Source organism: Drosophila guanche, unplaced genomic scaffold (genome assembly GCF_900245975.1).
Source record: "Drosophila guanche unplaced genomic scaffold, DGUA_6, whole genome shotgun sequence".
Taxonomy (NCBI): Eukaryota; Metazoa; Arthropoda; class Insecta; order Diptera; family Drosophilidae; genus Drosophila; species Drosophila guanche.
In genome coordinates, this window is record NW_022995748.1 from 6,499,736 (window position 1) to 6,526,386 (window position 26,651).

The window sequence follows — 26,651 nt, forward strand, 5'->3', positions numbered from 1 at the left end:
CCCTCCCCTGACAAGGCGTTGACACTTTCAAGTTAACAAAGTTGTTAACAAAAATTGCAACAAAAAACCAAAACAAGTTTAACATTTTTAGCTTGAGGGAAAAGTCTAGAAAATGAAGCAACGTTTGGGAAATTTAATTTTTTTTGGGGTTTGTATTGGCTTTGCTTGCAGCTTGCGAAAAAAATATTTGATAAGTTTTTGAAGCTTTTTTTTTATTCCCCAAACTTTTACATAAACCCAAAAAAAATTGAAGACAAAATATTCATGTCGTTGCGTTTGTAGTTTTCACTCTTGTGTGTGGCATGCCGCACGTTACATGCACTCTCAAGGGAGTGTCTCTCATGCATGTATAATTTTCTACGATTTTTTTGGCATATGCCACAGCTGCAAGACAGCCAGGGCCCACGCGTTGTATGCGTAATGCAATGGCTTGGGGCTGGGGAAAAACTTGTTTTTCACACTGAAATAATGGCAGAACTCCGAAAGAGATGTGGAGAGATAAGAAATCAAAAGAGAGCTAACGATTGGAAATGAAAGTTTCATGGAATAATCGAACTCAGAGTCTGGTAATTGAGGTAGAAACATGGAAAAAAATAGAAAGTAAAGCGCAGTAGCATTAACGAGTAATAATTGAAACTGCATCAAAACGGAAGTAGCCGTTTGCCATTTGTGATAATTAGCTACATCCTTTTCTCTATTCTTTTCTTGCAGATACGGCGCCGAGCTGGTGGCCATCGATAGTTATGCGGAAAACAATGATACGCTGTCTATTGCGCGTGCCAGTGATCCCAATCAAAGGGCCTCAGACAAGTACTGGCTGGGCCTGGCCTCACTCGATGACTTGAGAACAAATACGCTGGAGTCTGCTTCGGGTGCGCTGATCTCTCAGTACTCGGGCTTCTGGTCACTGCATCAGCCCAGTGCTGAATCCGGGGAATGTGTGGCCGCTGCCTTTGCTGGCAAATCACAGAGCTGGGATCTGGGCACCTGCGAGTCGCTGCTGCCCTTCATGTGCCGCTCGCCAGCGTGTCCCCAGGGAGCTTTGCATTGTGCCAATGGCAAGTGCATCAATCAGGCCTTCAAGTGCGATGGCAGCGATGATTGTGGCGATGGCACGGATGAGCTGGACTGTCCCGCACAGTGCCACTTCCACATGCAGTCGGGTGGAGATGTGATCGAGACGCCCAACTATCCGCACAAATACGGAGCGCTGAGCAAGTGCAAGTGGACGCTGGAGGGGCCGCTGGGCAGCAACATCATCCTACAGTTCCAGGACTTTGAAACGGAGAAGACTTTCGATACAGTTCAGATTTTGGTGGGCGGCCGCACCGAGGATAAGTCCGTGTCGCTGGCCACACTCAGTGGCAAACAGGATCTGACCACGCAGCCATTTGTTTCCGCCTCGAACTTTATGATTGTCAAATTCACCACCGATGGCAGCGTGGAGCGCAAGGGTTTCCGTGCCACCTGGAAGACGGAGGCCAAGAATTGTGGCGGCACGCTGAAGGCCACGCTGCAGCGGCAAATCCTCACCAGTCCCAACTACCCCAAGCAATATCCCGGCGGCCTGGAGTGTTTGTATGTGATCAAGGCCCAACCCGGACGCATTATCTCCATTGAAATGGACGATTTGGATGTGGCCGAGGGACGGGACTATCTGCTAATTCGCGATGGGGATACGCCCATGAGTCGCACCATTGCCAAGCTTACCGGCAAGACAATGCAGAACGAACGTGTAATCATCTCCACGGGCAATGCGCTGTATCTCTACTTCAAGTCGAGTTTAGGGGAGGCAGGCAAGGGCTTTAGCTTGCGTTACATTCAAGGCTGCAAGGCCACCATCTCGGCAAGGAATGGCACGGTTACCTCGCCCGCCTTCAGTCTGGCAGACTACCCAAAGAATCAGGAATGTTACTTTACCATAAGGAACAGCGCTCGTGCGCCTTTGTCACTGAAATTTGATAAGTTCACAGTCCACAAGAGCGACAATGTGCAGGTGTTTGATGGCTCCTCAACCTCCGGTTTGCGTTTGCATTCCGGCAATGGGTTTACGGGCACAGCGGCACCCAAATTGACTCTGACAGCTTCATCCGGTGAGATGCTCATTAAATTTACATCGGATGCGCTGCACAATGCTGCGGGGTAAGATATTCCCTCCAATATTTGAAGGTTTTTCCACTCATTTTTGCTGTTTTTCTATTGCCAGTTGGTCGGCTACATTCTCCGCTGATTGCCCGGAACTGCAGCCTGGCATTGGCGCCTTGGCCTCCAGTCGCGACACCGCTTTCGGTACGCTGGTCAGCTTTACATGTCCCATTGGACAGGAGTTTGCCACCGGCAAGACGCGTCTGGTAACAGAATGTTTACGCGGTGGCAACTGGAGTGTCTCCTACATACCAAAGTGTCAGGGTGAGTGCCACAAAACAGCTCCTTAAATGCCTTACTAATGTTCGCTTTTTGCAGAGGTCTACTGCGGTCCTGTGCCACAAATCGACAACGGATTCTCCATTGGCTCCTCGAATGTGACTTATCGCGGCATTGCCATGTATCAGTGCTATGCGGGCTTTGCCTTTGCCTCGAGTGCGCCCATTGAGAAGATTTCCTGCCTGCCCGATGGCCGCTGGGAGCGTCAGCCCCACTGCATGGCCTCGCAGTGTGCGCCACTCACAGAGGTGGCACATGCCAATGTCACCCTGCTGAATGGCGGCGGACGCAGCTATGGCACCATTGTGCAGTACGAGTGTGAGCCGGGATACGAGAGGAATGGACATCCAGTGCTGACGTGCATGTCGAATGGCACCTGGAGCGGGGATGTGCCCAAGTGCACGCGCAAACGTTGCCACGAGTTCCCAGAGATTGGAAATGGTTTTGTGGTGGATGCTTCTCGCACTTATTTGTTCGGAGATGAAGCCAGGGTGCAGTGCTACAAGGGCTACAAGCTGATTGGCAGCAACATAATGCGCTGCAGCGAGGCCCAGCGCTTTGAGCAGCCACCAACCTGTGAGGACATCAACGAGTGCAGCTCCTCGCAATGTGATCTGACCACAACCGAATGCCTGAACACGAATGGCTCGTTCCATTGCCAGTGCCGCGCGGGATTCACAGCCACCACAGAGTGCCGTCCAGTGGCAGATTTGGGTCTGGGCAATGGCGGCATACCCGATGACAGCATCAGCACTTCGATCAGCGAGCCGGGCTACAGCAAAACTCAACTAAGATTGAACACAATGGGCTGGTGCGGTGGCTCCTCGGAGCCGGGCGCCAATTGGATATTGATTGACCTCAAAGCACCCACCATACTGCGTGGATTCCGCACCATGTCCGTGCAGCGACCCGATGGCAATGTGGCCTTCAGCTCGGCCGTGCGTCTGCAGTACACCAACGATTTGACGGATGTGTTCAAGGATTATGCCAATCCCGATGGCACTGCTGTGGAGTTTAGAATCTTAGAGCCAACTCTTTCCATATTGAATCTCCCCCTGCCCATTGAGGCGCGTTATATACGCTTCCGCATTCAGGACTACGTGGGTGCTCCGTGTCTGCGCATGGAACTGATGGGCTGCACGCGCCTCGACTGCGTGGACATCAATGAGTGCAGCAAGAACAATGGCGGCTGCGATCAGAAGTGCATAAATTCCCCTGGTGGCTATGCCTGTGGCTGCAACACGGGCTACCAGCTGTACACATCGAACGGCACCGCCGGCTATCACATTGAGCGCTCGGAAACGGGCGAGCGGGATGGCGACTCCTATCAGCGCAACAAAACTTGTGTGCCGCTCATGTGTCCCGAGCTGGAGGCACCCGAAAATGGACAATTGCTGAGCGAAAGGAATGAGTATCACTTTGGAGATGTTGTGCGTTTCCAGTGTCATTTTGGATACATTATGAGCGGCAGCTCGGCGGCTGTGTGCCTGTCCAGCGGTCAATGGAATGCCACGGTGCCCGAGTGTAATTGTAAGTAGCAAAAGGAGGAGCTCTCTTTAACTCTCACTAATTCCCTTTCTTTTTTTGCAGATGCCAAGTGCGTCTCTCTGCCCGATGACAAGCTGGAGGGTCTGACTGTGGCCCGTCCTGATCCCGAGTCCGTGCTGGTGCCCTTCCGCGATAATGTGACTATTACGTGTGGCTCGGCGGGTCGTCAGTTGCGTGCCACCGCCTCCTCGGGCTTCAGGCAGTGTGTGTACGATCCCAAGCCTGGTCTACCAGACTACTGGCTGTCCGGCATGCAGCCCTCTTGCCCGCGTGTCGACTGCTACACGCCCATGCCCACGCCTGGCGCTGAGTACGGACAATTTGTGGACACACGCTTCCAGAGCAGCTTCTTCTTTGGCTGCCAGAACACGTTCAAGCTGGCGGGACAGACGGGCCGCCACGATAATGTTGTGCGCTGCGGTGCCGAGGGCATTTGGGACTTTGGCGATCTGCGCTGCGAGGGACCTGTGTGCGAGGATCCAGGCAGACCGGCCGACGGACGGCAGATAGCACGCAGCTACGAGCAGTCTTCGGAGGTTTACTTTGGCTGCAATCGTCCTGGCTATATCCTCATCAATCCACGACCCATAACCTGCATACGCGAGCCAGAGTGCAAGGTGATTAAACCCCTCGGATTGAGCTCTGGCAGGATACCCGACTCAGCCATTAATGCCACTTCGGAACGCCCCAACTACGAGGCCAAAAATATTCGCTTGAACTCTGCCACTGGTTGGTGCGGCAAGCAGGAGGCCTTCACTTATGTGAGCGTTGATCTGGGACAGATCTACCGTGTCAAGGCCATCCTCGTGAAGGGTGTTGTGACCAACGACATTGTGGGTCGACCCACAGAGATACGTTTCTTCTACAAGCAATCCGAGAGCGAGAATTATGTGGTGTACTTCCCCAACTTTAATCTAACAATGCGGGATCCAGGCAACTACGGAGAACTGGCCATGATCACGCTGCCCAAGTACGTTCAAGCGCGATTTGTGATCCTCGGCATTGTCAGCTACATGGACAATGCGTGCCTGAAGTTCGAGCTGATGGGCTGCGAGGAGCCAAAGAATGAGCCCCTGTTGGGCTATGACTATGGGTATTCCCCCTGTGTGGACAATGAGCCGCCGATCTTCCAGAATTGCCCCCAGCAACCGATTGTAGTGCGTCGCGATGAGAATGGCGGTGTGCTGCCGGTGAACTTTACCGAACCCACAGCTGTGGATAACTCTGGATCGATAGCCAGGCTGGAGATTAAGCCACAGAACTTCCGCTCACCCAGCTACATCTTCAAGGACACGGTGGTCAAGTATGTGGCCTTTGATTACGATGGCAATGTGGCCATTTGTGAGATCAACATCACAGTGCCCGATGTAACGCCACCGCTGCTGCAGTGCCCACAGAGTTATGTCATCGAGCTGGTGGATCGTCAGGATAGTTACAATGTGAACTTCAATGATACACGCAAGCGGATCAAGGTCTCGGATGACACGGGTGAAGTGCGTCTGCAGTTTATCCCGGAGCGGGCGCTCATCAAAATTGGAAACTTTGAGAATGTGACAGTGACGGCCACAGACAAGTACAACAATCGTGCCAGCTGCCATTTCCAAGTGTCGGTGAAGGCTTCGCCCTGCGTTGACTGGGAGCTACAGCCACCGGCGAATGGAGCCATCAATTGTTTGCCTGGGGATCGTGGACTCGAGTGCATTGCCACCTGCAAGCCAGGTTTCCGCTTCACGGACGGAGAGCCCCTGAAGACCTTCTCCTGTGAGACTTCACGCCTGTGGCGGCCCACCTCGGTGGTGCCCGATTGTGTGTCAGAGAACACCGAACAGGCTGCGTATCATGTCACCGCGACCATAACCTACCGCGCCAATGGAGCTGTGGCACAGTCATGCCTTGGCCAGTATCAGGATGTGCTCTCGCAGCATTACTCCGGGCTGAATGCTTTGCTATCGCAGCGTTGTTCGGCGGTGAATGTGAACATGAATGTGACATTCATCAAGTCGGTGCCGATGCTGCTGGAGGAGAATGTGGTCAAAATGGACTTTATACTCTCCATTCTCCCCGCTGTGCGACAGCCGCAACTGTACGATCTTTGTGGCTCCACGCTGAACCTCATCTTCGACCTAAGCGTGCCCTATGCCAGTGCTGTGATCGATTCGCTGCTGAACATCTCGAACATAGGCAACCAATGTCCACCGCTGCGTGCTCTGAAGTCGCAAATCACTCGAGGATTCAACTGCAATGTCGGAGAAGTGCTGAACATGGACACCAGCGATGTGCCGCGCTGTCTGCACTGCCCAGCGGGCACTTACGTGTCCGAGGGACAGAACAGCTGCACCTACTGCCCAAGGGGCTACTACCAGAATCGCGATCGACAGGGCACATGTCTGCGCTGTCCGGCGGGCACCTACACCAAGGAGGAAGGCACCAAGTCGCTGAATGATTGCATTCCCGTCTGCGGTTATGGCACCTACTCACCCACTGGCCTCGTGCCGTGCCTGGAGTGTCCGCGCAACTCTTTCACCGCTGAACCACCAACGGGTGGCTTCAAGGACTGTCAGGCGTGTCCTGCGCAGAGCTTCACGTACCAGCCAGCCGCCTCAAATAAGGATTTGTGCCGTGCCAAGTGTGCAGCCGGCACTTACTCTGCCACAGGTCTGGCGCCATGCTCGGCGTGTCCTCTCCATCACTACCAGAGCGCACCAGGATCACAGAGCTGCAACGAGTGCCCGAGCAACATGCGAACGGACACCGCCGGCTCCAAGGGCAGGGAACAGTGCAAACCCGTCGTCTGTGGCGAGGGAGCCTGCCAGCACGGAGGATTGTGTGTGCCCATGGGCCATGACATTCAGTGCTTCTGCCCCGCCGGTTTCTCGGGCCGTCGCTGCGAACAGGATATTGATGAGTGCGCCTCACAGCCTTGCTTCAACGGTGGTCAGTGCAAGGATCTGCCGCAAGGATATCGCTGCGAGTGCCCCGCCGGCTATTCGGGCATCAATTGCCAAGAGGAGGCCAGCGACTGTGGCAACGACACCTGCCCCGCCCGTGCCATGTGCAAGAATGAGCCTGGCTACAAAAATGTGACCTGCCTGTGCCGCAGCGGCTACACGGGCGACCAGTGCGACGTCACCATCGACCCTTGTACGGCAAATGGAAATCCTTGTGGCAACGGAGCCAGCTGCCAGGCGCTGCAACAGGGACGCTACAAGTGCGAGTGTCTGCCCGGTTGGGAGGGACTCCATTGTGAGCAGAACATCAATGATTGTGCTGAGAATCCCTGCCTGCTGGGTGCCAACTGCACGGATCTGGTCAACGATTTCCAGTGCGCCTGTCCGCCTGGCTTCACGGGCAAACGCTGTGAGCAAAAGATCGATTTATGCCTCTCGGAGCCCTGCAAGCACGGCACCTGCGTGGATCGACTGTTCGACCATGAGTGCGTCTGCCATCCCGGCTGGACGGGTGACGCTTGCGAGGTGAATATCGACGACTGCGAGAACCGACCCTGCGCCAATGATGGCATCTGCGTGGACCTCGTCGATGGCTACAGCTGCAACTGCGAGCCGGGTTACACGGGCAAGAACTGTCAGCACACGATCGATGATTGCGCCTCGAATCCCTGCCAGCATGGAGCCACCTGTGTGGATCAGATTGATGGCTTTACGTGCAAGTGCCGGCCTGGCTATGTGGGCCTCAGCTGTGAGGCGGAGATCGATGAGTGCCTCAGCGATCCTTGCAATCCCGTGGGTACCGAACGCTGCCTGGATCTGGACAACAAGTACGAGTGCGTCTGCCGGGATGGCTTCAAGGGCATTCTCTGCGAAACGGACATCGATGACTGCGAGGCACAGCCCTGCCTTAACAATGGCATTTGCCGCGATCGTGTCGGTGGCTTTGAGTGCGGCTGTGAGCCCGGCTGGAGCGGCATGCGCTGCGAGCAGCAGGTGACGACTTGCAGCCTGCAGGCTCCATGCCAGAACGATGCCAGCTGCATTGATCTGTTCCAGGACTACTTCTGCGTGTGCCCCAGCGGCACCGATGGCAAGAACTGTGAGACAGCGCCCGAGCGCTGCATCGGCGATCCGTGCATGCACGGCGGCAAGTGCCAGGACTTTGGCTCCGGCCTCAACTGCAGCTGTCCGGCGGATTACGCGGGCATTGGCTGCCAGTACGAGTACGATGCGTGCGAGGAGCATGTCTGCCAAAATGGTGCCACCTGTGTGGACAATGGCGCTGGCTACAGCTGCCAGTGTCCCGCTGGTTTCACGGGCCGCAACTGCGAACAGGACATTGCCGACTGCAAGGACAACTCATGTCCGCCCGGTGCCAATTGTGTGGATCTGACGAACGGCTTCTACTGCCAGTGCCCCTTCAACATGACCGGCGATGACTGCCGCAAGGCCATACAAGTGGACTACGATCTGTACTTCAGCGATCCCTCACGCTCAACAGCAGCGCAGGTGGTGCCGTTTGCCACGGGCGAAGCCAACAGCTTGACGGTGGCCATGTGGGTGCAATTTGCCCAGAAGGATGATCCCGGCATCTTCTTTTCGCTGTACGGCGTGGAATCTGCGCGCATGACCCAGCGACGTCGTCTCCTGCTGCAGGCACACTCCAGTGGCGTGCAAGTCTCCCTGTTTGAAGATCAATCAGATGCATTCCTCAGCTTCGGGGAGTACACCTCCGTTAACGATGGACAGTGGCATCATGTGGCTGTTGTGTGGGATGGTATCAGCGGACAGTTGCAGCTCATCACCGAAGGTTTGATTGCCAGCAAAATGGAGTACGGTGCAGGTGGCAGTCTCCCAGGATATCTCTGGTCAGTGCTGGGTCGCCCGCAACCCTATGGCGGTGTCAGCCATGAGCTGGCCTACTCGGATGCCGGCTTCCAGGGCACCGTGACCAAGACCCAAGTGTGGGCGCGTGCGCTCGACATCACCTCGGAGATTCAGAAGCAAGTGCGCGACTGTCGCTCGGAGCCTGTGCTCTATCCCGGACTCATTCTTAACTGGGCTGGCTATGAGGTCACCACTGGCGGTGTCGAGCGAAATGTACCCTCGCTGTGCGGACAACGCAAGTGTCCTGTGGGCTATACCGGTGGAAATTGCCAGCAGCTGGTGGTCGACAAGGAGCCACCAGTAGTCGAGCACTGTCCGGGTGATCTGTGGGTCATTGCCAAGAACGGTTCGGCCGTTGTCACCTGGGATGAGCCGCACTTTAGCGATAACATCGGAGTGACAAAGATCTACGAACGCAATGGACATCGCTCGGGCACGACACTCCTCTGGGGCACCTATGATATCACCTACATAGCCTCGGATGCCGCTGGCAACACGGCCTCCTGCAGCTTTAAAGTTTCTCTATTGAGTGAGTCTCGGAATCCTTCCTTCCTTTTGGGAAATCATTTCTAAATCTGTCCAATTTCTTCTTCCAGCCGACTTCTGCCCTGCGCTGGCTGATCCCGTGGGTGGCTCTCAGGTCTGCAAGGACTGGGGCGCTGGCGGACAGTTCAAGGTGTGTGAAATTGCCTGCAATGCGGGTCTACGATTCTCCGAGCAGGTGCCTGAGTTCTACACCTGCGGTGCCGAGGGCTTCTGGCGTCCCACTCGCGAACCCTCCATGCCTCTGGTCTATCCATCCTGCTCACCCTCGAAGCCCGCACAGCGTGTGTTCCGCATCAAGATGCTCTTCCCCTCGGATGTGCTGTGCAACAAGGCGGGACAGGCGGTGCTCCGGCAAAAGGTTACAAACTCTGTGAATGGATTGAACAGGGACTGGAACTTCTGCTCGTACGCCATTGAGGGAACGAGGTTTGTTTTTGGGATACACTTTAAAGCTTTAAACAGTGTTTAATCCTCATTTTTCCTCAGGGAGTGCAAGGATATTCAGATCGATGTCAAGTGCGATCATTATCGTGGATCGCAGAACAATCGCGTGCGGCGCCAGGCCAAGGATGGTGGTGTCTATGTGATGGAAGCGGAACTGCCAGTTGTCAAGTGAGTCCAGAGTCAAGAAGTCCTAAAAAGTAGAGTAGAAAGTTCATAAATAGCATGTCGTGTACCCATGTGTTTTATGTATATTTTATGTATGTTTTATGTATTGTTTGTATCCGTTAACCCCACACAAATTTACAGCGAGGCTGATGACGATCTGGCATTGACGGGTCGCCAGGGACGCCAACAAACTGGCGGTGATACATACACCCTGGAAATAGCCTTCCCGGCTGTAAAGTATGTCCAATAATGCACTTAGCATTCCATTCGTTTTGCCGTTCATGCACCCTCGATATCGATATACATATTTATCGATACATATCTGCCCAGCACCAATCCACCAATATCCAAACCAATCGCCATGCCAAAACCACTTTCTAATGCTTTAGCTAACACCATAATTTACATGTCTATGCGTGCTAACCCCCAATTTTAATGGAGATTTACAGTTATATTTAAGGTTTAGAGGATACCTCTTGCTTGCACAACGATATCTGAAGGAAAAGCTTGTCGATCCGACAGATAGCTGCGTACAAGCGATAGTTTTGTCTCTTAAACTTTTAAATAGAAACAGAGATGATCCTTAATTAACATTAATTTGATTGACAAAAAAATGAAACGTAAACATAAATAATTTTAACCAATTTTCCTGCTCATTCTTTAGCGATCCTGTGGTGCATACATCGACGGGCGAACGCTCCAGTGTTAAGCAACTGCTGGAAAAGCTCATACTTGAGGATGATCAGTTTGCCGTGCAGGAGATCCTGCCCAACACAGTACCCGATCCGGCCTCCCTGGAACTCGGCTCGGAATATGCCTGCCCCGTGGGCCAGGTGGTAATGATACCCGACTGTGTGCCCTGTGCCATTGGCACCTTCTACGACAGTGCCAACAAGACGTGCATTGCCTGTGCCCGAGGAACCTACCAGTCTGAGGCGGGACAGCAGCAATGCAGCAAGTGTCCGGTGATTGCGGGACGTCCCGGTGTGACAGCCGGACCTGGCGCTAGGTCGGCGGCCGACTGCAAGGAACGCTGCCCGGCTGGCAAGTACTTTGATGCGGACACGGGTCTGTGCCGCTCCTGCGGTCATGGATTCTATCAGTCGAACGAGGGAGCCTTTGGCTGCGATCTGTGCGGCCTGGGACAGACCACACGTTCCACGGAGGCCACCTCGCGCAAGGAGTGCCGCGACGAGTGCAGCTCTGGCCAGCAACTCGGAGCCGATGGTCGTTGCGAGCCCTGCCCGCGCGGAACCTACCGCCTGCAGGGCGTACAGCCCTCATGCGCCGCCTGTCCACTGGGACGCACAACGCCCAAGGTGGGTGCCAGCTCCGTGGAGGAGTGCACTCTGCCTGTTTGCTCGCCTGGCACCTATCTGAATGCCACCCTCAACATGTGCATTGAGTGCAGGAAGGGCTTTTATCAGTCCGAATCTCAGCAGACCGCCTGCATCCAGTGCCCGCCCAACCACAGCACCAAGATCACCGGCGCCACCTCCAAGAGCGAGTGCACCAATCCCTGCGAGCACATAGCCGAGGGAAAGCCACACTGCGATGCGAATGCCTACTGCATCATGGTGCCAGAGACCTCGGACTTCAAGTGCGAGTGCAAGCCCGGCTTCAATGGCACGGGCATGGCCTGCACGGACGTGTGCGATGGCTTCTGCGAGAACTCTGGTGCCTGTGTCAAGGATCTGAAGGGTACACCATCCTGCCGGTGCGTTGGCTCCTTCACCGGACCCCATTGCGCCGAGCGTTCAGAGTTTGCGTACATTGCTGGCGGCATTGCCGGTGCAGTGATCTTCATCATCATTATTGTGCTGCTCATCTGGATGATTTGTGTGCGCTCAACCAAGCGCCGCGATCCCAAGAAGATGCTCACACCCGCCATTGACCAAACGGGCTCGCAGGTGAACTTCTACTACGGCGCCCACACACCCTATGCGGAGTCCATAGCGCCCTCGCACCACAGCACCTATGCACACTACTACGACGACGAGGAGGATGGCTGGGAAATGCCCAATTTCTACAACGAAACATACATGAAGGATGGTAAGCATTGAAACGTTTTTGAGTTAGATTTATTTGTCTAATTTACATTTGATTTTGTAGGTCTGCATGGTGGCAAGATGAGCACACTAGCTAGGTCGAATGCCTCGCTGTATGGAACTAAAGAAGACTTATACGATCGACTGAAACGTCATGCCTACACGGGCAAGAAGGGTGTGTTTTAGCTTGTGGCTTATGTGGTCTTTAGCCTTATTCATTGTTTTCTTTTATTTATTGTATTGCAGAAAAGAGTGATAGTGATAGCGAAGTGCAGTAAACAATAAACAACGAACAAGGAAGACGCATATTTATGTAATTAAAAGCTGCTTTAATGTAAAATGTGGTCATACAAAATACAACACTTAGATCAAGGGAATTTTCCAACACTGCCCATCCCGAAATACTCATTGGAGGAGAGCCCCAGAGCCTTGCATTGAATCAACGTAATTGCTGGTGAAAAAATCATCCACGAGTATCTTTCCGAATCCAAATGTCAGCCACGGCAACAATTACGTAGCTTAATGCCGGGCTTTAAAAGCTAGAGAGCTGCTCGAAACGAAACAAAGCAAAAAAGATAAATCTAAAATCTTGACTAAGTAAACTCCAATATGTGCTCTTTAGGTATGCAACTAAATGAAATTAAGTCGAACTTATATGCATAATATAATAATAATAATAATATAATAAAGAAATTATATTGTTTTAATGTTAAGTATTATTTACCTATACCACAACTCGAATCGAAATCATCTTTGCTTGACAGACAAGCCACCAGATTGCAATACATACTATAATATACTTTACTTATACACTTAAACATAGATTTTTCCAACCAATATTGATTGTGTGTCCAAACTTGTTGAACAAATTCCGCGAGTGTAAAGCTGCAACAAGCAAATCAAATATAGTCGTTATTTTGTAATTTAATAAAAACAAAAATCAATTTAATTATTATGTATTGTATGTATGACAATTAATTTTACAAATTCTCGTGTATAAAATAAAAAAAACAACATCAAAACTAATTAAAATCTGTGCAATTTATTTGCATTTCCTTACTATAAACCAACAATGACATCTCTTGAAATCAGTTCGATTGCTATTGGAGTGATTCATGCATAAGATATGAACAACGTGGAATCCTGAATTCTTCCAGTCGATTCTTCCATCCTAAAGAAAGTTAGCTCTCGTGGTTCGGAGCACTGTTGTGTAGATGAGAAAACAACTTACGCAAGAAGATGAGTCCAAACAACACAAATCGTACCAAGAAGACTTCAGAAAAGTCAGTTCCAGGTGATCCTATTTCATTTCAGTCGTTGACCAGCGTGACAAATGGCTTACAGTTAGCCGGAGCTGTCCCTTGCGTTGCGTAGCCATCACTGTCTCCGGTCAGTTTGTGTTCTGTGTGCATATTGTACAGACATTCAGCAGCCCATACTTCTAATGAAGATCCCCTGAAAAAGTGTAAACACTCGATCGAGGATCGGCAAGCCAGAAAGCGAAGGTGCCAACGAAGAAACGCTCTAAAAGAGCGTATATAAACCATATATTAGTTATTAGTTTAGCTACATATGTGTGTATACAAAAACGATATTTCTGAATTTATGAATCAGGCGGGAGAAGTATGTAAACACGGAATGTCCAATTTAGCACAATCTACACGTCAAGTACACAGGGATGATGCTGACACAGAGACACCTGCAGCTGATGTAAAAGTAAAGTAAAACACAATGTAGAATACGCAGCTGATCTGTTCGCGCTGCAACCTTTAAACATCTGAAAATGGTAATAATGAAAATGGAAGAAACAAATGCATTTTTAACCCGTTTTTCAATTGTAGCGTCGCAGCCTGGCTCCCAGTCAACGGGTGGGACAACGACCCGACTCCCGGAATGATTTTACGCCACCACTGCTCAAGAAAAACAAACGCGCTTGCCAACAGCAGCTGGAACAGGATCGCATACGCCAGAGCGCCTTGCGGGATGCCACCAACACATCGGACATACCACTGCCCATACGCTTCACAGCCAATAGCGAGTATGAAAGGGCGATTGCCAAAGTGTTGGCCAGGAAATTCCAAGTGCCCATTGACAACTATGTGCCAGACTACGGCGGGAATCGTTGTCTCGGCGTGCGTCGCTGCATCGTGAGACGACCTCTGCACGACCCGCTGGCCTGCAATGCCTTAGTTTTGTACCATGCACCCAACTACACCGAGAACGAACGGTTGTCGATGGATCCTACATCAATTAAGGTACACGTCGTGGTGGATCCCCTGCTGAGCAATGTTTTGCGTCCCCATCAGCGCGAGGGCGTTCGCTTCATGTACGAGTGTGTGGAGGGAAAGCGAGGCAACTTCAATGGCTGCATAATGGCCGATGAAATGGGCCTGGGCAAGACCCTACAGTGCGTGACCCTTGTGTGGACGCTGCTGAAGCAGAGCGCTGATTGCAAGCCCACTATCAACAAGTGCATCATTGTGTCGCCCTCGTCGCTGGTTAAGAACTGGGAGAAGGAGTTCACCAAGTGGCTGCACGGCCGAATGCACTGCCTGGCCATGGAGGGTGGCTCCAAGGAGAACACCGTGCGAGCCCTCGAACAATTCTCAATGAATGCCTCTACGCGACTCGGAACGCCCGTTCTTCTCATCAGTTATGAGACCTTCAGAATCTACGCAGAAATCCTCTGCAAGTACGAGGTGGGCATGGTCATCTGCGATGAGGGACATCGGCTGAAGAACAGCGACAATCTCACCTACCAGGCCCTAATGGGCCTCAAGACAAAGCGACGCGTCCTGCTCTCTGGCACGCCCATACAGAACGATCTCACGGAGTACTTCAGTTTGGTGAACTTTGTCAATCCGGAGATGCTTGGCACGGCAGCGGACTTCAAGCGCAGTTTTGAAAACTGCATTCTGCGTGGCCAGAACGCTGACTCCACGGACAAGGAGCGGGAACGGGCCTTAGCGAAAACCCAGGAGCTGATCAAGCTTGTCGATCAGTGCATCATTCGGCGCACCAATCAAATACTCACCAAATATCTGCCCGTCAAGTTTGAGATGGTAATCTGTGCCACGCTGACGTCCATCCAGCTGCAGCTCTACACGAATTTTCTCAAATCAGATAAAGTTCGGCGTAGCCTGGCAGGTAGGTGGTTACCTTCAGTAGCACTTTCGCTTTATTTCTCTGACTTTCCTTATAGATTGCAATGAGAAGGCTTCTCTCACGGCTTTGGCAGACATCACAACCCTCAAGAAAATATGCAGCCATCCAGATCTGATCGCAGAAAAGATTGCAGCAGGAGAAAAAGGCTTTGAGAACTCGCAGAATATACTTCCCAGCAACTACAAGACCAAGTATGATTATTTTTGATATATATAGAGGTGCTAGCTAATGCCCTTCCATTTTCCATTCACAGAGGAGATATCAATCCAGCGCTGAGTGGAAAGTTCATGCTGCTTGACTTTATGCTTGCCGCCATACGTGCCAGTGGCAACGACAAGGTCGTGCTCATTTCAAACTACACACAGACTCTGGATCTATTTGAGCAACTGGCGCGCAAGCGCAGGTATGGATTTGTGCGGCTAGACGGCACAATGTCCATAAAGAAACGCTCGAAAGTTGTGGACAGATTCAATGACCCGGACTCTGATTGTTTCCTCTTCATGCTGAGCAGCAAGGCGGGCGGCTGCGGACTGAATTTGATAGGAGCCAATCGCCTGTTCATGTTCGATCCGGACTGGAATCCGGCAAACGATGAGCAGGCCATGGCCAGAGTGTGGCGTGATGGACAAAAGAAACCCTGCTACATCTATCGTCTGGTGGCGGTAAGTAGCTGAAATATTTTCCCAAGAATTATAAATGGATAACTGATGATATTTTCAGAGCGGCTCCATAGAGGAGAAAATTTTGCAGCGGCAGACCCACAAGAAATCTCTGTCCAGCACGATCATCGACAACAACGAATCGTCCGAGAAGCATTTCACGCGCGACGACCTCAAGGATTTGTTTAGTTTTGATCCAAACATTCTGTCCGACACGCACGACAAGTGAGTAGGAACAAGCTGAAGCCTTCTGCATCGTTTCACCGCGCAATCTTTGTTCTTTGCAGACTTAAATGCAAACGCTGTGTTGGCAATGTACAAACTAAGCCGCCGCCGGAGGACACGGACTGCACCTCGCATTTGTCGCAGTGGTATCATTGTTCCAATAACCGCGGCCTGCCAGACGACATACTCGCCCAAGCCTGGACGGACAGTAAATGCGTTTCGTTTGTGTTTCATCATCGATCACAGTCGCAGGCAGTTGCAGCGGAATCACCAGTGGAGGCAGAGGTGAAGCCGGAGAGCCAGCGACGAAAGCGTTCAGCGACGCCACTGAGCGATGACAGTGCTGATGAGGATTTTGTTGGTTTCTAGCGATTGTTTCACATTTATTTGTTTCTCTCAATCTGCTGCTCCTCGTTCTTAACAATTAAAATTACAATAGTTTTAACATTAAAAAATGTGGAGCTGCCGCAAAAGTTCAAACGTGCTAGGGATAAACCTTCTGCCAGAACAATCAGTCAGGAAAATTTGTATTGTTCTTTTGTTAAAATACTGATTCTTGTACTTTGGATAACTGAATTTTGTTTATGGATGTGGCAGACTGTTTTCTGTATGCAACTATCCGCCAGCACGTTCTGGCATATTCAGCAAACATACAACATAGATTAAAGCAAAGTTTTAGATTAAAATCTTGTTATATAAAGACATATATAGTAGACTATATAATAAGATGTATAAGTATTAAACCATTCGCAGTGCTAACACAGTCAATAGAACACGTTGTTTGTGCTCCAGGAGTGGCCAAGGAGCCGCCTACACATCAATGATTTTATGCTCCTGCTCTAGCTCGACCCACACATTGCTCTTCTCAGGAGGTTTCTGCAGTGGCAATGGCACCTCTTGTAACTCGGACAAATATTGCCCAATTGCTTGATAGTACCTGGGAAACGAAAGCAATTAGGATTTACAAATATTCGTTCTTCCCTCGCCATACCCATCCACTATCCAGGTGTCGTTGTGCGAGCCTCCAGGGAACTCGAGCAAACGCTTCAGGTCACTGCCACATTTGGTATACAAGGCACGCATCATACGCGGTGGCACTAGGTTATCCGCAAGGCCCGATATAAACAGAAATGGTACCGAACACTTGCCAATCTTATTCAGAGAGTTATACTAAGGAAGAAACAAGAATTGAGAAGTCAATGACCATTTTGTAGGCACGAAAAATGAACCCACCTTATTCTTATAGAGTAAATTTGGTATGTACTTCACAGACGGATGCACCAGCTCCACAGCCATTTCCGGTATGCTGCTGAATGTGTTCTCCACAATGGCGCACATCAACTTCTGGCCATAGACAGCATCGGCGGCCACATCGACAACGACGGCGCCGCCTAGAGAGCGCCCAAAGAGGATAAGTTGCGAGTGATCCAGATCGTGGCGTGTGTGGAGATAGTCAATGGCAGCACGCGCATCGGTGACCAGGCCGCGTTCCGTGGGTACGCCAGTGGACAGGCCATAGCCCCGATACTCTACCATCAGAATGTTACAATGGAGATGGTGATAAATGCCCCAAACATTTTGCATGCGATGTCCCATGTTGCCAGCATTGCCGTGAAAGTAAAGCAATGTGGGAACGGACTTGCAGCGCTCCTCTGGTTGGCTTATCCAAAACGCGTGCAACGTAACATCGTCGGGCGTTTTGATGCTGACTGTGATGTGCGGCAAGTTGTGAATCGTCGGAATGGGTATGTAAATGCGAGAATGGGTTGGCAAGTCCGGATGATACAGTAGCAAGTCTTGGGCGTAGTAGAATATTACTGCAAGAGAAACAAAACTGTTAGTCGTTGACTATCTTTTAACATTACTTACTTGTATATTTGTGTACGCACACAGGAGAATGGAAGCAAAGAGCAAAAAAGTCATGTAACCGCCATAAAAGTAGTAGAAAATGAAGCATAACAAGAGCGCAGCGACTATTCCTACACCCACGCCTCGAGACTTGGGCAGAGATATGCCCACTTCTTTCATATTGCGTTTTTTGTCCAGCTTCGCTACATGTCAAAAAGATAAAGAAATTAGTTGACTTTTTGTATGTGGCTAACTCCAGCACAGCTGACTGGCACCACTAGAGATGTTGAATTTACCTATCGATACACGAGTATTGAATTTAATTTTAAACTCTTGTGAACGGGTTCACGATAGTTTTAAAATTAATTTATTTTACTTTTTAATTTTATTATATATTTTTAATTGCTATGTGCTATAGGATATGCGAGCTTTGTATTAAATTTACAAGGAGAATAGGTGAATAGTATTTTAAATGTACTGAGAAAATGTCATGATCAGAGTATGTAACAGGTGTCTCTGAAGAAATGCAGGGAAGTCACCACAGGAAAACAAAATCGTACTAAATATAATGGCTTTTATGTAGTTTTTTGTTGTAAGTAATTATTAATTATAAATTGAACCAATTGAACCGATATATTCTATGCGATATAGAAGGAAGCCTGAACGAGTGCAAATGCAACTCTAAAATCGCAATTTTGCCAGCCCTTAAAACAAAATGGCGTATTTTTTATTGAAAGAAAGACGAAGACGACGTGATATTTTATGTGTTGAAAAAACTGCATTTAAAAACAAGTGGCTTGCTGCAAGGACCACATAAACATTTGCCCAGCTAAACGTATAAAAGTGTATTGCATGTATTTAATGAGCGCTGCACGGCAACTCTGTGTGCTACCACAAAAATATAATGAGCCAGGTAAGTAGGCCTTGAAAAAGTAGTGACAGTGAACGTCGGTGTGTGTTTGAAAAGTGGGAAATCGAAAATATGAATTTGGTACATTATTCTCAGCAAGGCGGTTCAAGTCAGTGTAAATCCGGTCGTCTAGTGAGTATTAACTAAAACAAAAGTGAGATTTTCAAAAAATATGCTCCGTGCTGTGGGTGTGGCTACACGCCTGGCCTGGGAGTCGGCCCCCGTAGGAGCCCCCTCGTTCCGAGACACCCTCACTTTGCTGTCGATTTATGTGGCTGCAAGTTGGACATTTGGTGAAAATTCACTTTTTAACCATTATACCGTCAATGTTTCACAATTTTGACGATGCCAAACCCTTCTTGAGGCTTTGACGTGGCAGTGAGAGTGGATTTTATGCGAATCCATTGGGTACCCATTTTCGCAAATTTTGTTTAAATTTTACCATTTCGGTTTGTTTTCATCGAATCCGGCTATCAAAATCCTTCAAAATGTCTGCATTTGATTGTTTTTCGCATTAAATTGAAAATTTTCATCGATTACGTAATCAAAATTTGTTGGGTGCAAAGTTGTTCCAACTGGATCTCTGGCCAAATTCCTTGGGTTTTCACCCCGCCAAAAGGTAGCCGGCTAATGAATTCCTCAAATTTCATCCAAATTTGTTTAAAAAAAATAGATTCGAATTTATTTTACTGGAATAAAATCCATTTTTCGGACATTTGGAAGGTTTCTGTTGGGAAAGATCGTGCCATGAGTACCAAAACCCGCTGATTTTGCAAGGATTTCCCCGTTTTTCCTACAAGGATTTGTGTCTGCTTGGCACTGTCGCGTTTTCCTGTGCATAACCCATAAGAGATCTGCTTAAACCTCCAAGGAACCCTCACAGTTTGTTGCTATTTTGCTGTATTCCTTACAAATCGAACGTCTAAGCAGTTTGAAGATTTCTGGACAGGATTAGGTGCACTAATGCAAGTAGAATACCCCCTAACCGACCTGTGTTCACTCGGTTTAGGCTAGCTACAGGCTATATCTAGCTGGATAAACAAAAATTCTGTAGAACTTTCTGCATTTTAGATCGGTTTTTGGCATTACAAGCTTGGGCCGAGTTCTGAAGAGGATTTGGGTGGGTGTCGAGCGCAAGTAAGGCAGTAAAGTGTAGCTGGAGAGTGGACTGTGGGCTAGAAGTGCACTTTGGTCTGCTGCTTTCCAATCTCAAATAGTTTCAAGTACAAATTGCATAGAAACGAATCTTCCCAGTGTAATTCTGGGCAGGATTAGCGGTTGCAGTTTGCGTGTCCTTGCTCAATTCATTACTTTTTAGTTTCCCGAATGTATGTCGTGTCGTGTCGTGTCGGTTGATTTGCTAACTATTTTGTGTGCTTTTGTTCCTGCTTGTTCCTTCAGGCACTCAATGAATCGGCGAATAGTATTGGCTCAGACGAACACGATGAACCACGTGATGAGGCAAACGGCACGGACAACAGTGACAGTGGCAGCGGCAGTGGCTCCTCCGGATCAGACTCAGATACGGATAGTTCCTCGGGAAATTCCAGCGATGGACGAAGCTCTCCGGAGCCGGATGTCAACAAATCAACAAGTACATCGGTGGCGGGTTTTCCACCAACAGCAGCTGCTGCACAGGCGGACAGTAAGACAAATGGCTTCACAGACGATCAGGAGGAGAGTTCCAGTGGCGGCTCAAGTGGCAGCGACTCCGATTCGGAGCCGGAGGAAAACAGAGCACGCGGAGACCAGACAGCAACTGGCGGCAAGCTCAGCGCGAACACGAGCACGAGCACCAACAGCAGCAGCAGCAGCTCCACAAAGCCGCCGCAGCAGAACGAAGAGGAGGAGAACGACGATGACGATGAAGAGACTGAAACTGTACAGCAACAGCAGGAGCAGGAGCAAGCGGATGCCTCTGCCGATGATGATGATGCCAGTGATAGTTCTGCCAATGCATCGCCCACATCCTCAAGCAGCAGCAGCGTAAGTCGGGGCCTGCAATACACACAAACACACACACAGAATGTTGACTCTGTAGTTTCTTGAATATTTCTCTTGGCCTTAATCCGCACAGGAGGATGAGGAGGAGGACTATAGACCCAAGCGTACGCGCCAGGCGCGCAAGCCACCAACCGCCGCACCCGACAAATCGAAGCGAGCGCCGCCACCCAAGAAGAAAAAGAAAACGTACGGCTTTTTGCTTGTGGATTGCGGAGCCTTTTGTGATATTTTGGTTTGTCGTTTTTAGCTGGGACTCGGACGAAAGCGATGAGAGCGACGACAGCGATGATGAGTCCGCCCATAAGCGCAAGCCGGCGCCAGCCACTACCTCGAGGAGTAAATCAGTGCCACAGCTGCAGCCACAGCGACGTCGTGTAAAGTCCTTCAGCTCTGAGGACAGCGACGATGATGACGCCAGCAAGCGGTACACCAATTTGCAGTTGCAGTTGCCTTTGCAGCATTAAAACTAATATTTCCCTTCCCCGTTTTTTGTGCAGCTGTGCCACACGTCGCACAGGTGCCGCGGTTAGCTACAAGGAGGCGTCTGAAGACGAGGCCACCGACTCGGAGGATCTGCTGGAGTGCGAATACGATGAGACACAGGCGGCAGCATCCGCCGCAGCTGCCGTGGAAGATGAGAAATGTGAGACCATTGAACGGATCCTGGCACAGCGCATGGGCAGAAGGGGCTGCACGGGTAACAAGACGACAATCTATGCCATCGAAGAACCCCAAGCAAAGGCAGAAGAGGTGGAAAAGGTGGCTGAAACGGACGCCGATGAACAGGAGGAAGAGGAGCAATTCCTGATCAAATGGAAAGGCTGGTCGTATATCCACAACACATGGGAATCGGAGCGCACGCTGCGCGACATGAAGGCCAAGGGCATGAAAAAGTTGGACAACTTCATCAAGAAGGAACAGGAGCAGGCCTACTGGCGACGCTACGCTGGCCCCGAGGACATTGACTACTTTGAGTGCCAGATGGAGCTGCAGCACGAGCTTCTCAAGTCGTACAACAATGTGGACAGGATCATTGCGAAGGGATCGAAGCCGGATGTCGGCACCGATGAGTTCCTTTGCAAGTGGCAATCGCTGCCGTATGCCGAGGCCACCTGGGAGGATGCCACGCTGGTGCTGCGCAAGTGGCAGCGCTGTGCCGAGCAGTTCCACGACAGGGAGTCCTCCAAGTGCACACCCTCGCGTCACTGTCGCGTCCTCAAGTATCGTCCGAAGTTCTCGCGCATCAAGAATCAGCCAGACTACTTGGTAGCGGGCCTGGTGCTCAGGGATTATCAAATGGACGGCCTCAATTGGCTGTTGCACTCATGGGCCAAGGAGAACTCTGTCATACTAGCCGATGAGATGGGCCTGGGCAAGACAATACAGACCATATGCTTCCTCTACTCCCTGTTCAAGGTGCACCACCTGTACGGGCCCTTCCTCTGTGTGGTGCCCCTCAGCACGATGACTGCCTGGCAGCGGGAGTTCGATCTGTGGGCGCCGGACATGAATGTGGTCACCTATCTGGGCGACATCAAGTCCCGCGAGATGATCCAGCAGTACGAGTGGCAATTTGAGGGCTCCAAAAGACTGAAATTTAACTGCATCCTCACCACCTATGAGATTGTACTCAAGGACAAGCAGTTTCTGGGCACACTGCAGTGGGCAGCGCTGCTGGTGGACGAGGCGCATCGCCTCAAGAACGATGATTCCCTGCTGTACAAGTCGCTCAAGGAATTTGACACAAACCATCGACTGCTGATCACGGGCACACCGCTGCAGAACTCCCTCAAGGAGCTGTGGGCTCTGCTGCACTTCATCATGCCCGAGAAGTTCGACACGTGGGACAACTTTGAGCTGCAGCACGGCAATGCCGAGGACAAGGGTTACACGCGACTGCACCAGCAGCTGGAGCCGTACATCCTGCGGCGTGTGAAGAAGGATGTGGAGAAGTCACTGCCCGCCAAAGTGGAACAGATACTGAGGGTGGAGATGACCTCGTTGCAGAAGCAATACTACAAATGGATTCTCACCAAGAACTTTGATGCGTTGCGCAAGGGCAAGAAGGGCTCCACCTCCACCTTCCTGAACATAGTCATCGAGCTGAAGAAGTGCTGCAATCATGCGGCACTGATCCGGCCCTCGGAGTTTGAGCTGATGGGCCTGCAGCAGGACGAGGCACTGCAGACGCTGCTCAAGGGTTCCGGCAAGCTGGTGCTGTTGGACAAGCTGCTGTGTCGACTTAAGGAGACGGGTCATCGGGTGCTCATATTCTCACAAATGGTCCGCATGCTGGACGTCCTGGCCGACTACCTGCAGAAGCGTCACTTTCCCTTTCAGCGCCTCGATGGCAGCATCAAGGGGGAGATGCGTCGCCAGGCGCTCGATCATTTCAATGCCGAGGGCAGCCAAGACTTTTGCTTTCTCCTATCCACCAGAGCCGGCGGTCTGGGCATCAATCTGGCCACAGCCGACACGGTCATTATTTTCGATTCTGACTGGAATCCACAGAACGATCTGCAGGCCCAGGCTCGGGCACATCGCATTGGGCAAAAGAATCAAGTGAATATCTATCGTCTGGTCACGGCCAGATCTGTCGAGGAGCAAATTGTGGAGCGGGCCAAGCAGAAGATGGTCCTGGATCACCTTGTCATTCAGCGGATGGACACCACGGGTCGCACGGTTCTGGATAAAAGTGGCAACGGTCACTCATCGAACTCCAATCCATTCAACAAGGATGATCTCTCTGCCATACTGAAGTTTGGCGCCGAGGAACTCTTCAAGGACGAGCCGGAGCACGACGAACACGAGCTGGTCTGCGACATTGATGAGATTCTGCGTAGGGCAGAGACCCGCAACGATGATCCAGAGATGCCGGGCGATGATCTTCTGTCCGCGTTCAAGGTGGCCAGCATAGCGACCTTCGAGGAGGAGCCAAGCGAATCGAACAAACAAGATACGGACGCTGGGGATGATGCGGAGGACGACAGCAAAGACTGGGATGACATTATTCCTGAGGGCTTTCGCAAGGTCATCGAGGATCAGGAGAAGGCCAAAGAAATGGAAGATCTCTATCTGCCGCCCAGAAGGAAGACGGCGGCGGCAAATCAAAACGAAACGAAGCGCGGCGGCGGTAAAGGTGGGCGTGCCAAGCAGGCCGACGACTCTGGCGACTCCGAGTATGAGCTGGGCTCCGATGCCAGCGGTGATGAAGGTCGTCCACGCAAGCGCGGACGTCCGACAATGAAGGAGAAGATCACCGGCTTCACCGATGCCGAGCTGCGTCGCTTCATACGCAGCTACAAGAAGTTCCCCGCCCCGCTGCACCGCCTGGAGGCGATTGCGTGCGATGCCGAGCTGCAGGAGAAGCCACTGGCCGAGCTGAAGAGACTCGGCGAAATGCTGCACGATCGGTGCGTCCAGTTCCTGGAGGAGCACAAGGAGGAAGAGCTAAAGACTGTGCCGGACGACACTCCGGGGGCCAAGCAGCGGCGCGCACGTGCCACCTACTCTGTGAAGCTCGGGGGCGTATCCTTCAATGCCAAAAAGCTGCTGACCTCCGAGCAAGAGCTGCAGCCCCTCAACGAGATCATACCCAGTGCAGCGGCGGAAAGGCAGCAGTGGACATTCAACATTAAGACGCGTGCGCCCGTCTTCGATGTGGAATGGGGCAACGAAGAGGACACCAAACTACTGTGCGGCATTTACCAGTACGGCATCGGTTCGTGGGAGCAGATGAAGCTGGATCCCACTCTTAAGCTTACCGACAAGATTCTGCTGAACGACACGCGCAAGCCGCAGGCCAAACAGCTGCAGACCCGGGCCGAGTACCTGCTCAAGATCATCAAGAAGAACGTGGAGCTGACGAAGAAGGGCGGACAGAAGCGCCAGCGTCGGCCCAGAGCTGCGCGAATCAACGCAGAATCGAAGGCAGGCAGCAACAACACCGCGTCTGGCGCTACGGCCGAGGGCAAAGCTCTGGCCGAGGCCGAGGAAACAGCCGACGGCGGTCGTGGGGCACTGGATAATAGTTCCAGCCATCTGGATCCCTCCTATACAGCTTCCCCGCATCAGACTGCTGGCTCAGAAGGAGCCGTCACTGCACAGAAGACTAAAAAGTCCAAAACCAGATCAAAGAAGACGAGCGCTTCGGACAACAATGGCAACAAGCCGATGCACTTTACGGCCAATAATGAGCCGCGAGCCTTGGAGGTGCTGGGCGATTTAGATCCGAGCATTTTCAACGAATGCAAGGAGAAAATGCGTCCAGTGAAGAAGGCCTTGAAGGCATTGGATCAGCCCGACTTGAGTCTGTCCGATCAGGATCAGATGCAGCACACGCGGGATTGCCTGCTGCAGATCGGCCGTCAGATCGATGTGTGTCTGCAGCCGTATGGCGATTCGGAGAAGAAGGAATGGCGCAGCAATCTGTGGTACTTTGTGTCCAAGTTCACGGAGCTGGATGCCAAGCATCTGTTCAAGATCTACAAGCATGCGCTCAAGCAGCAGCATGGTCGGGAGTCGGGTGGCAAGTCGGCCAAGAGCAGAGCTGGCTCCAAGGAGGATTCGGTGAGTCCCAGCAAGAATCGACGCAGCAACGGTCTTCCAGCGGAAGCAAAGGACAAAGACAGGGAGAGGGAGCGGGACAAGAGCGGCAAGAAGAAGCGGAAAGATAAGGATAAGGAGCGTGCGGGACAGTCGCGTTACTCGGATGGCGGAACGCCCTCTTCGGGTCGCTTTGCCAACGATTCGCCGCTGAAGAGAAAGCGAGACGAGAACGATGTTGATGGCGGCGGAGGTAGCGTGGCGATTGTTGGCGCCGGAATCAGCGACCAACTCAAGTCCATGTCCTTTAAGCGTCAGAACATGGAGCGTCACGAGGAGCGTAAGAAGCATCATCGCAGCAGCGAATACTACGGCAGCAGTGGAGCTCCACCGCCGGGTAGCTATGAAGGCAGCAGTAGCAATGCACGCCGCGCGGGCCTGAACTCTCCTTCGACGCCGAATAGCCGCAGTGCTCGAGGCGGTGGTAGCTACGAGACACTGCCTGCTCCATCGGGCTACACGCCGGACCTGGAGCGTTGGCATGCCAGAGAACGGTAACACACCCAGACTGATGATGCCCACAGAATTGTTCTAATATCAATATTTTCGCCTACACTGCAGGTACAGCTTGGAGTATAAACGCGATCGCTATGAAGTTGGCTATCCACGCAGCGGCGGACCTCCCGGAGGCTACCATCGGGATCATCGCGAGCGTGAACGCGACCGTCGTCCCGACAAGCGAAGGTATGACCGCCACGCTATACTTAAGGACATTTCTCGTTATAAGTTTGTTCTTTGCAGATATCCGCCACACCTGCCGCCTCATGCCTACCCGAGCCACTATCTGCCAACGAACTATTACATGCCGAATGGGATTGTGCCAGGGATCGTACCTCCACCGCCAGGATACCGCAGCGATCCGCGTGGGTATCCCATGATGCCACGCGAATATCCAGCCGACTATCGACGCAGCGACTACGAGCGACGTACGCAGACGTGAGAAGCGCCAAAGCGTCATCAACTGTACATAGAACTAAAACTAAAAGTAGAATTAAGCCTCTGTGGACACAGCAACACAAGTAACAATCACATCAGAGGAGGAATGAAAGGAGGCCTGCATACAATACAGGTGGTAGCATAGCGTACTACTGATATGTAAAAGTAATGTCTATCTATCAGTTAATCAATTTATGAGTTAAGTGTATATTGTAAACAAATAACCAATCAACCAACCGACGTGCATCGCACAGTGCATCAGCCACTATTGTCATGCATGGGGCAGTAT

At 51.3% G+C, this 26,651-nt stretch overlaps 4 protein-coding genes across 8 annotated transcripts in view; 3 read left to right on the forward strand and 1 right to left on the reverse strand.

Moving 5' to 3' along the window:
• The window catches only part of LOC117584780, a 32,162-nt gene extending 19,578 nt beyond the window's left edge, over positions 1-12,584 (forward strand). The window contains exons 4-13 of one of the 2 annotated variants that reach the window (XM_034273885.1): positions 712-2,142; positions 2,207-2,409; positions 2,464-3,954; positions 4,015-9,336; positions 9,404-9,779; positions 9,840-9,965; positions 10,104-10,199; positions 10,627-12,014; positions 12,075-12,185; positions 12,257-12,584. In XM_034273885.1, the coding sequence (XP_034129776.1) occupies positions 712-2,142; positions 2,207-2,409; positions 2,464-3,954; positions 4,015-9,336; positions 9,404-9,779; positions 9,840-9,965; positions 10,104-10,199; positions 10,627-12,014; positions 12,075-12,185; positions 12,257-12,288 (10,576 nt within the window). In that variant the 3' untranslated portion in view covers positions 12,289-12,584. The remainder of the gene's footprint in view (positions 1-711; positions 2,143-2,206; positions 2,410-2,463; positions 3,955-4,014; positions 9,337-9,403; positions 9,780-9,839; positions 9,966-10,103; positions 10,200-10,626; positions 12,015-12,074; positions 12,186-12,256) is intronic. The other variant, XM_034273886.1, reaches the window with a different exon arrangement.
• Positions 12,585-13,725: 1,141 nt separating this feature from the next.
• Positions 13,726-16,589, forward strand: LOC117584258 (DNA repair and recombination protein RAD54-like). Its single transcript, XM_034273063.1, has 6 exons — positions 13,726-13,796; positions 13,852-15,157; positions 15,213-15,366; positions 15,429-15,837; positions 15,896-16,059; positions 16,122-16,589. Exons 1-6 carry the CDS (start codon positions 13,794-13,796, stop codon positions 16,426-16,428), a joined length of 2,343 nt encoding a protein of 780 aa, XP_034128954.1. The 5' UTR covers positions 13,726-13,793; the 3' UTR covers positions 16,429-16,589.
• Positions 16,590-16,732: 143 nt separating this feature from the next.
• On the reverse strand, positions 16,733-18,172 carry LOC117584259 (protein ABHD13). Of its 3 annotated transcripts, none has more exons than XM_034273065.1 (4): positions 17,949-18,172; positions 17,293-17,876; positions 17,051-17,202; positions 16,733-16,996 (listed from the first exon to the last, which is right to left on the reverse strand). In XM_034273065.1, exons 1-4 carry the CDS (start codon positions 18,085-18,087, stop codon positions 16,870-16,872), a joined length of 1,002 nt encoding a protein of 333 aa, XP_034128956.1. In that variant the 5' UTR covers positions 18,088-18,172; the 3' UTR covers positions 16,733-16,869. The 3 variants fall into 3 exon arrangements, with proteins under 3 accessions (XP_034128956.1, XP_034128955.1, XP_034128957.1); XM_034273064.1 differs by having other exon boundaries at positions 17,051-17,229; positions 17,949-18,170; XM_034273066.1 differs by having other exon boundaries at positions 17,051-17,229; positions 17,929-18,146.
• A 453-nt stretch (positions 18,173-18,625) lies between these two features.
• On the forward strand, positions 18,626-26,396 carry LOC117583875 (chromodomain-helicase-DNA-binding protein 1). Of its 2 annotated transcripts, none has more exons than XM_034272525.1 (7): positions 18,626-18,820; positions 20,219-20,803; positions 20,895-21,007; positions 21,069-21,245; positions 21,319-25,920; positions 25,988-26,110; positions 26,168-26,396. In XM_034272525.1, exons 1-7 carry the CDS (start codon positions 18,812-18,814, stop codon positions 26,364-26,366), a joined length of 5,808 nt encoding a protein of 1,935 aa, XP_034128416.1. In that variant the 5' UTR covers positions 18,626-18,811; the 3' UTR covers positions 26,367-26,396. The 2 variants fall into 2 exon arrangements, with proteins under 2 accessions (XP_034128416.1, XP_034128415.1); XM_034272524.1 differs by lacking the exon at positions 18,626-18,820 and adding an exon at positions 18,875-18,949.
• The last annotated feature ends 255 nt before the right edge of the window (positions 26,397-26,651 follow it).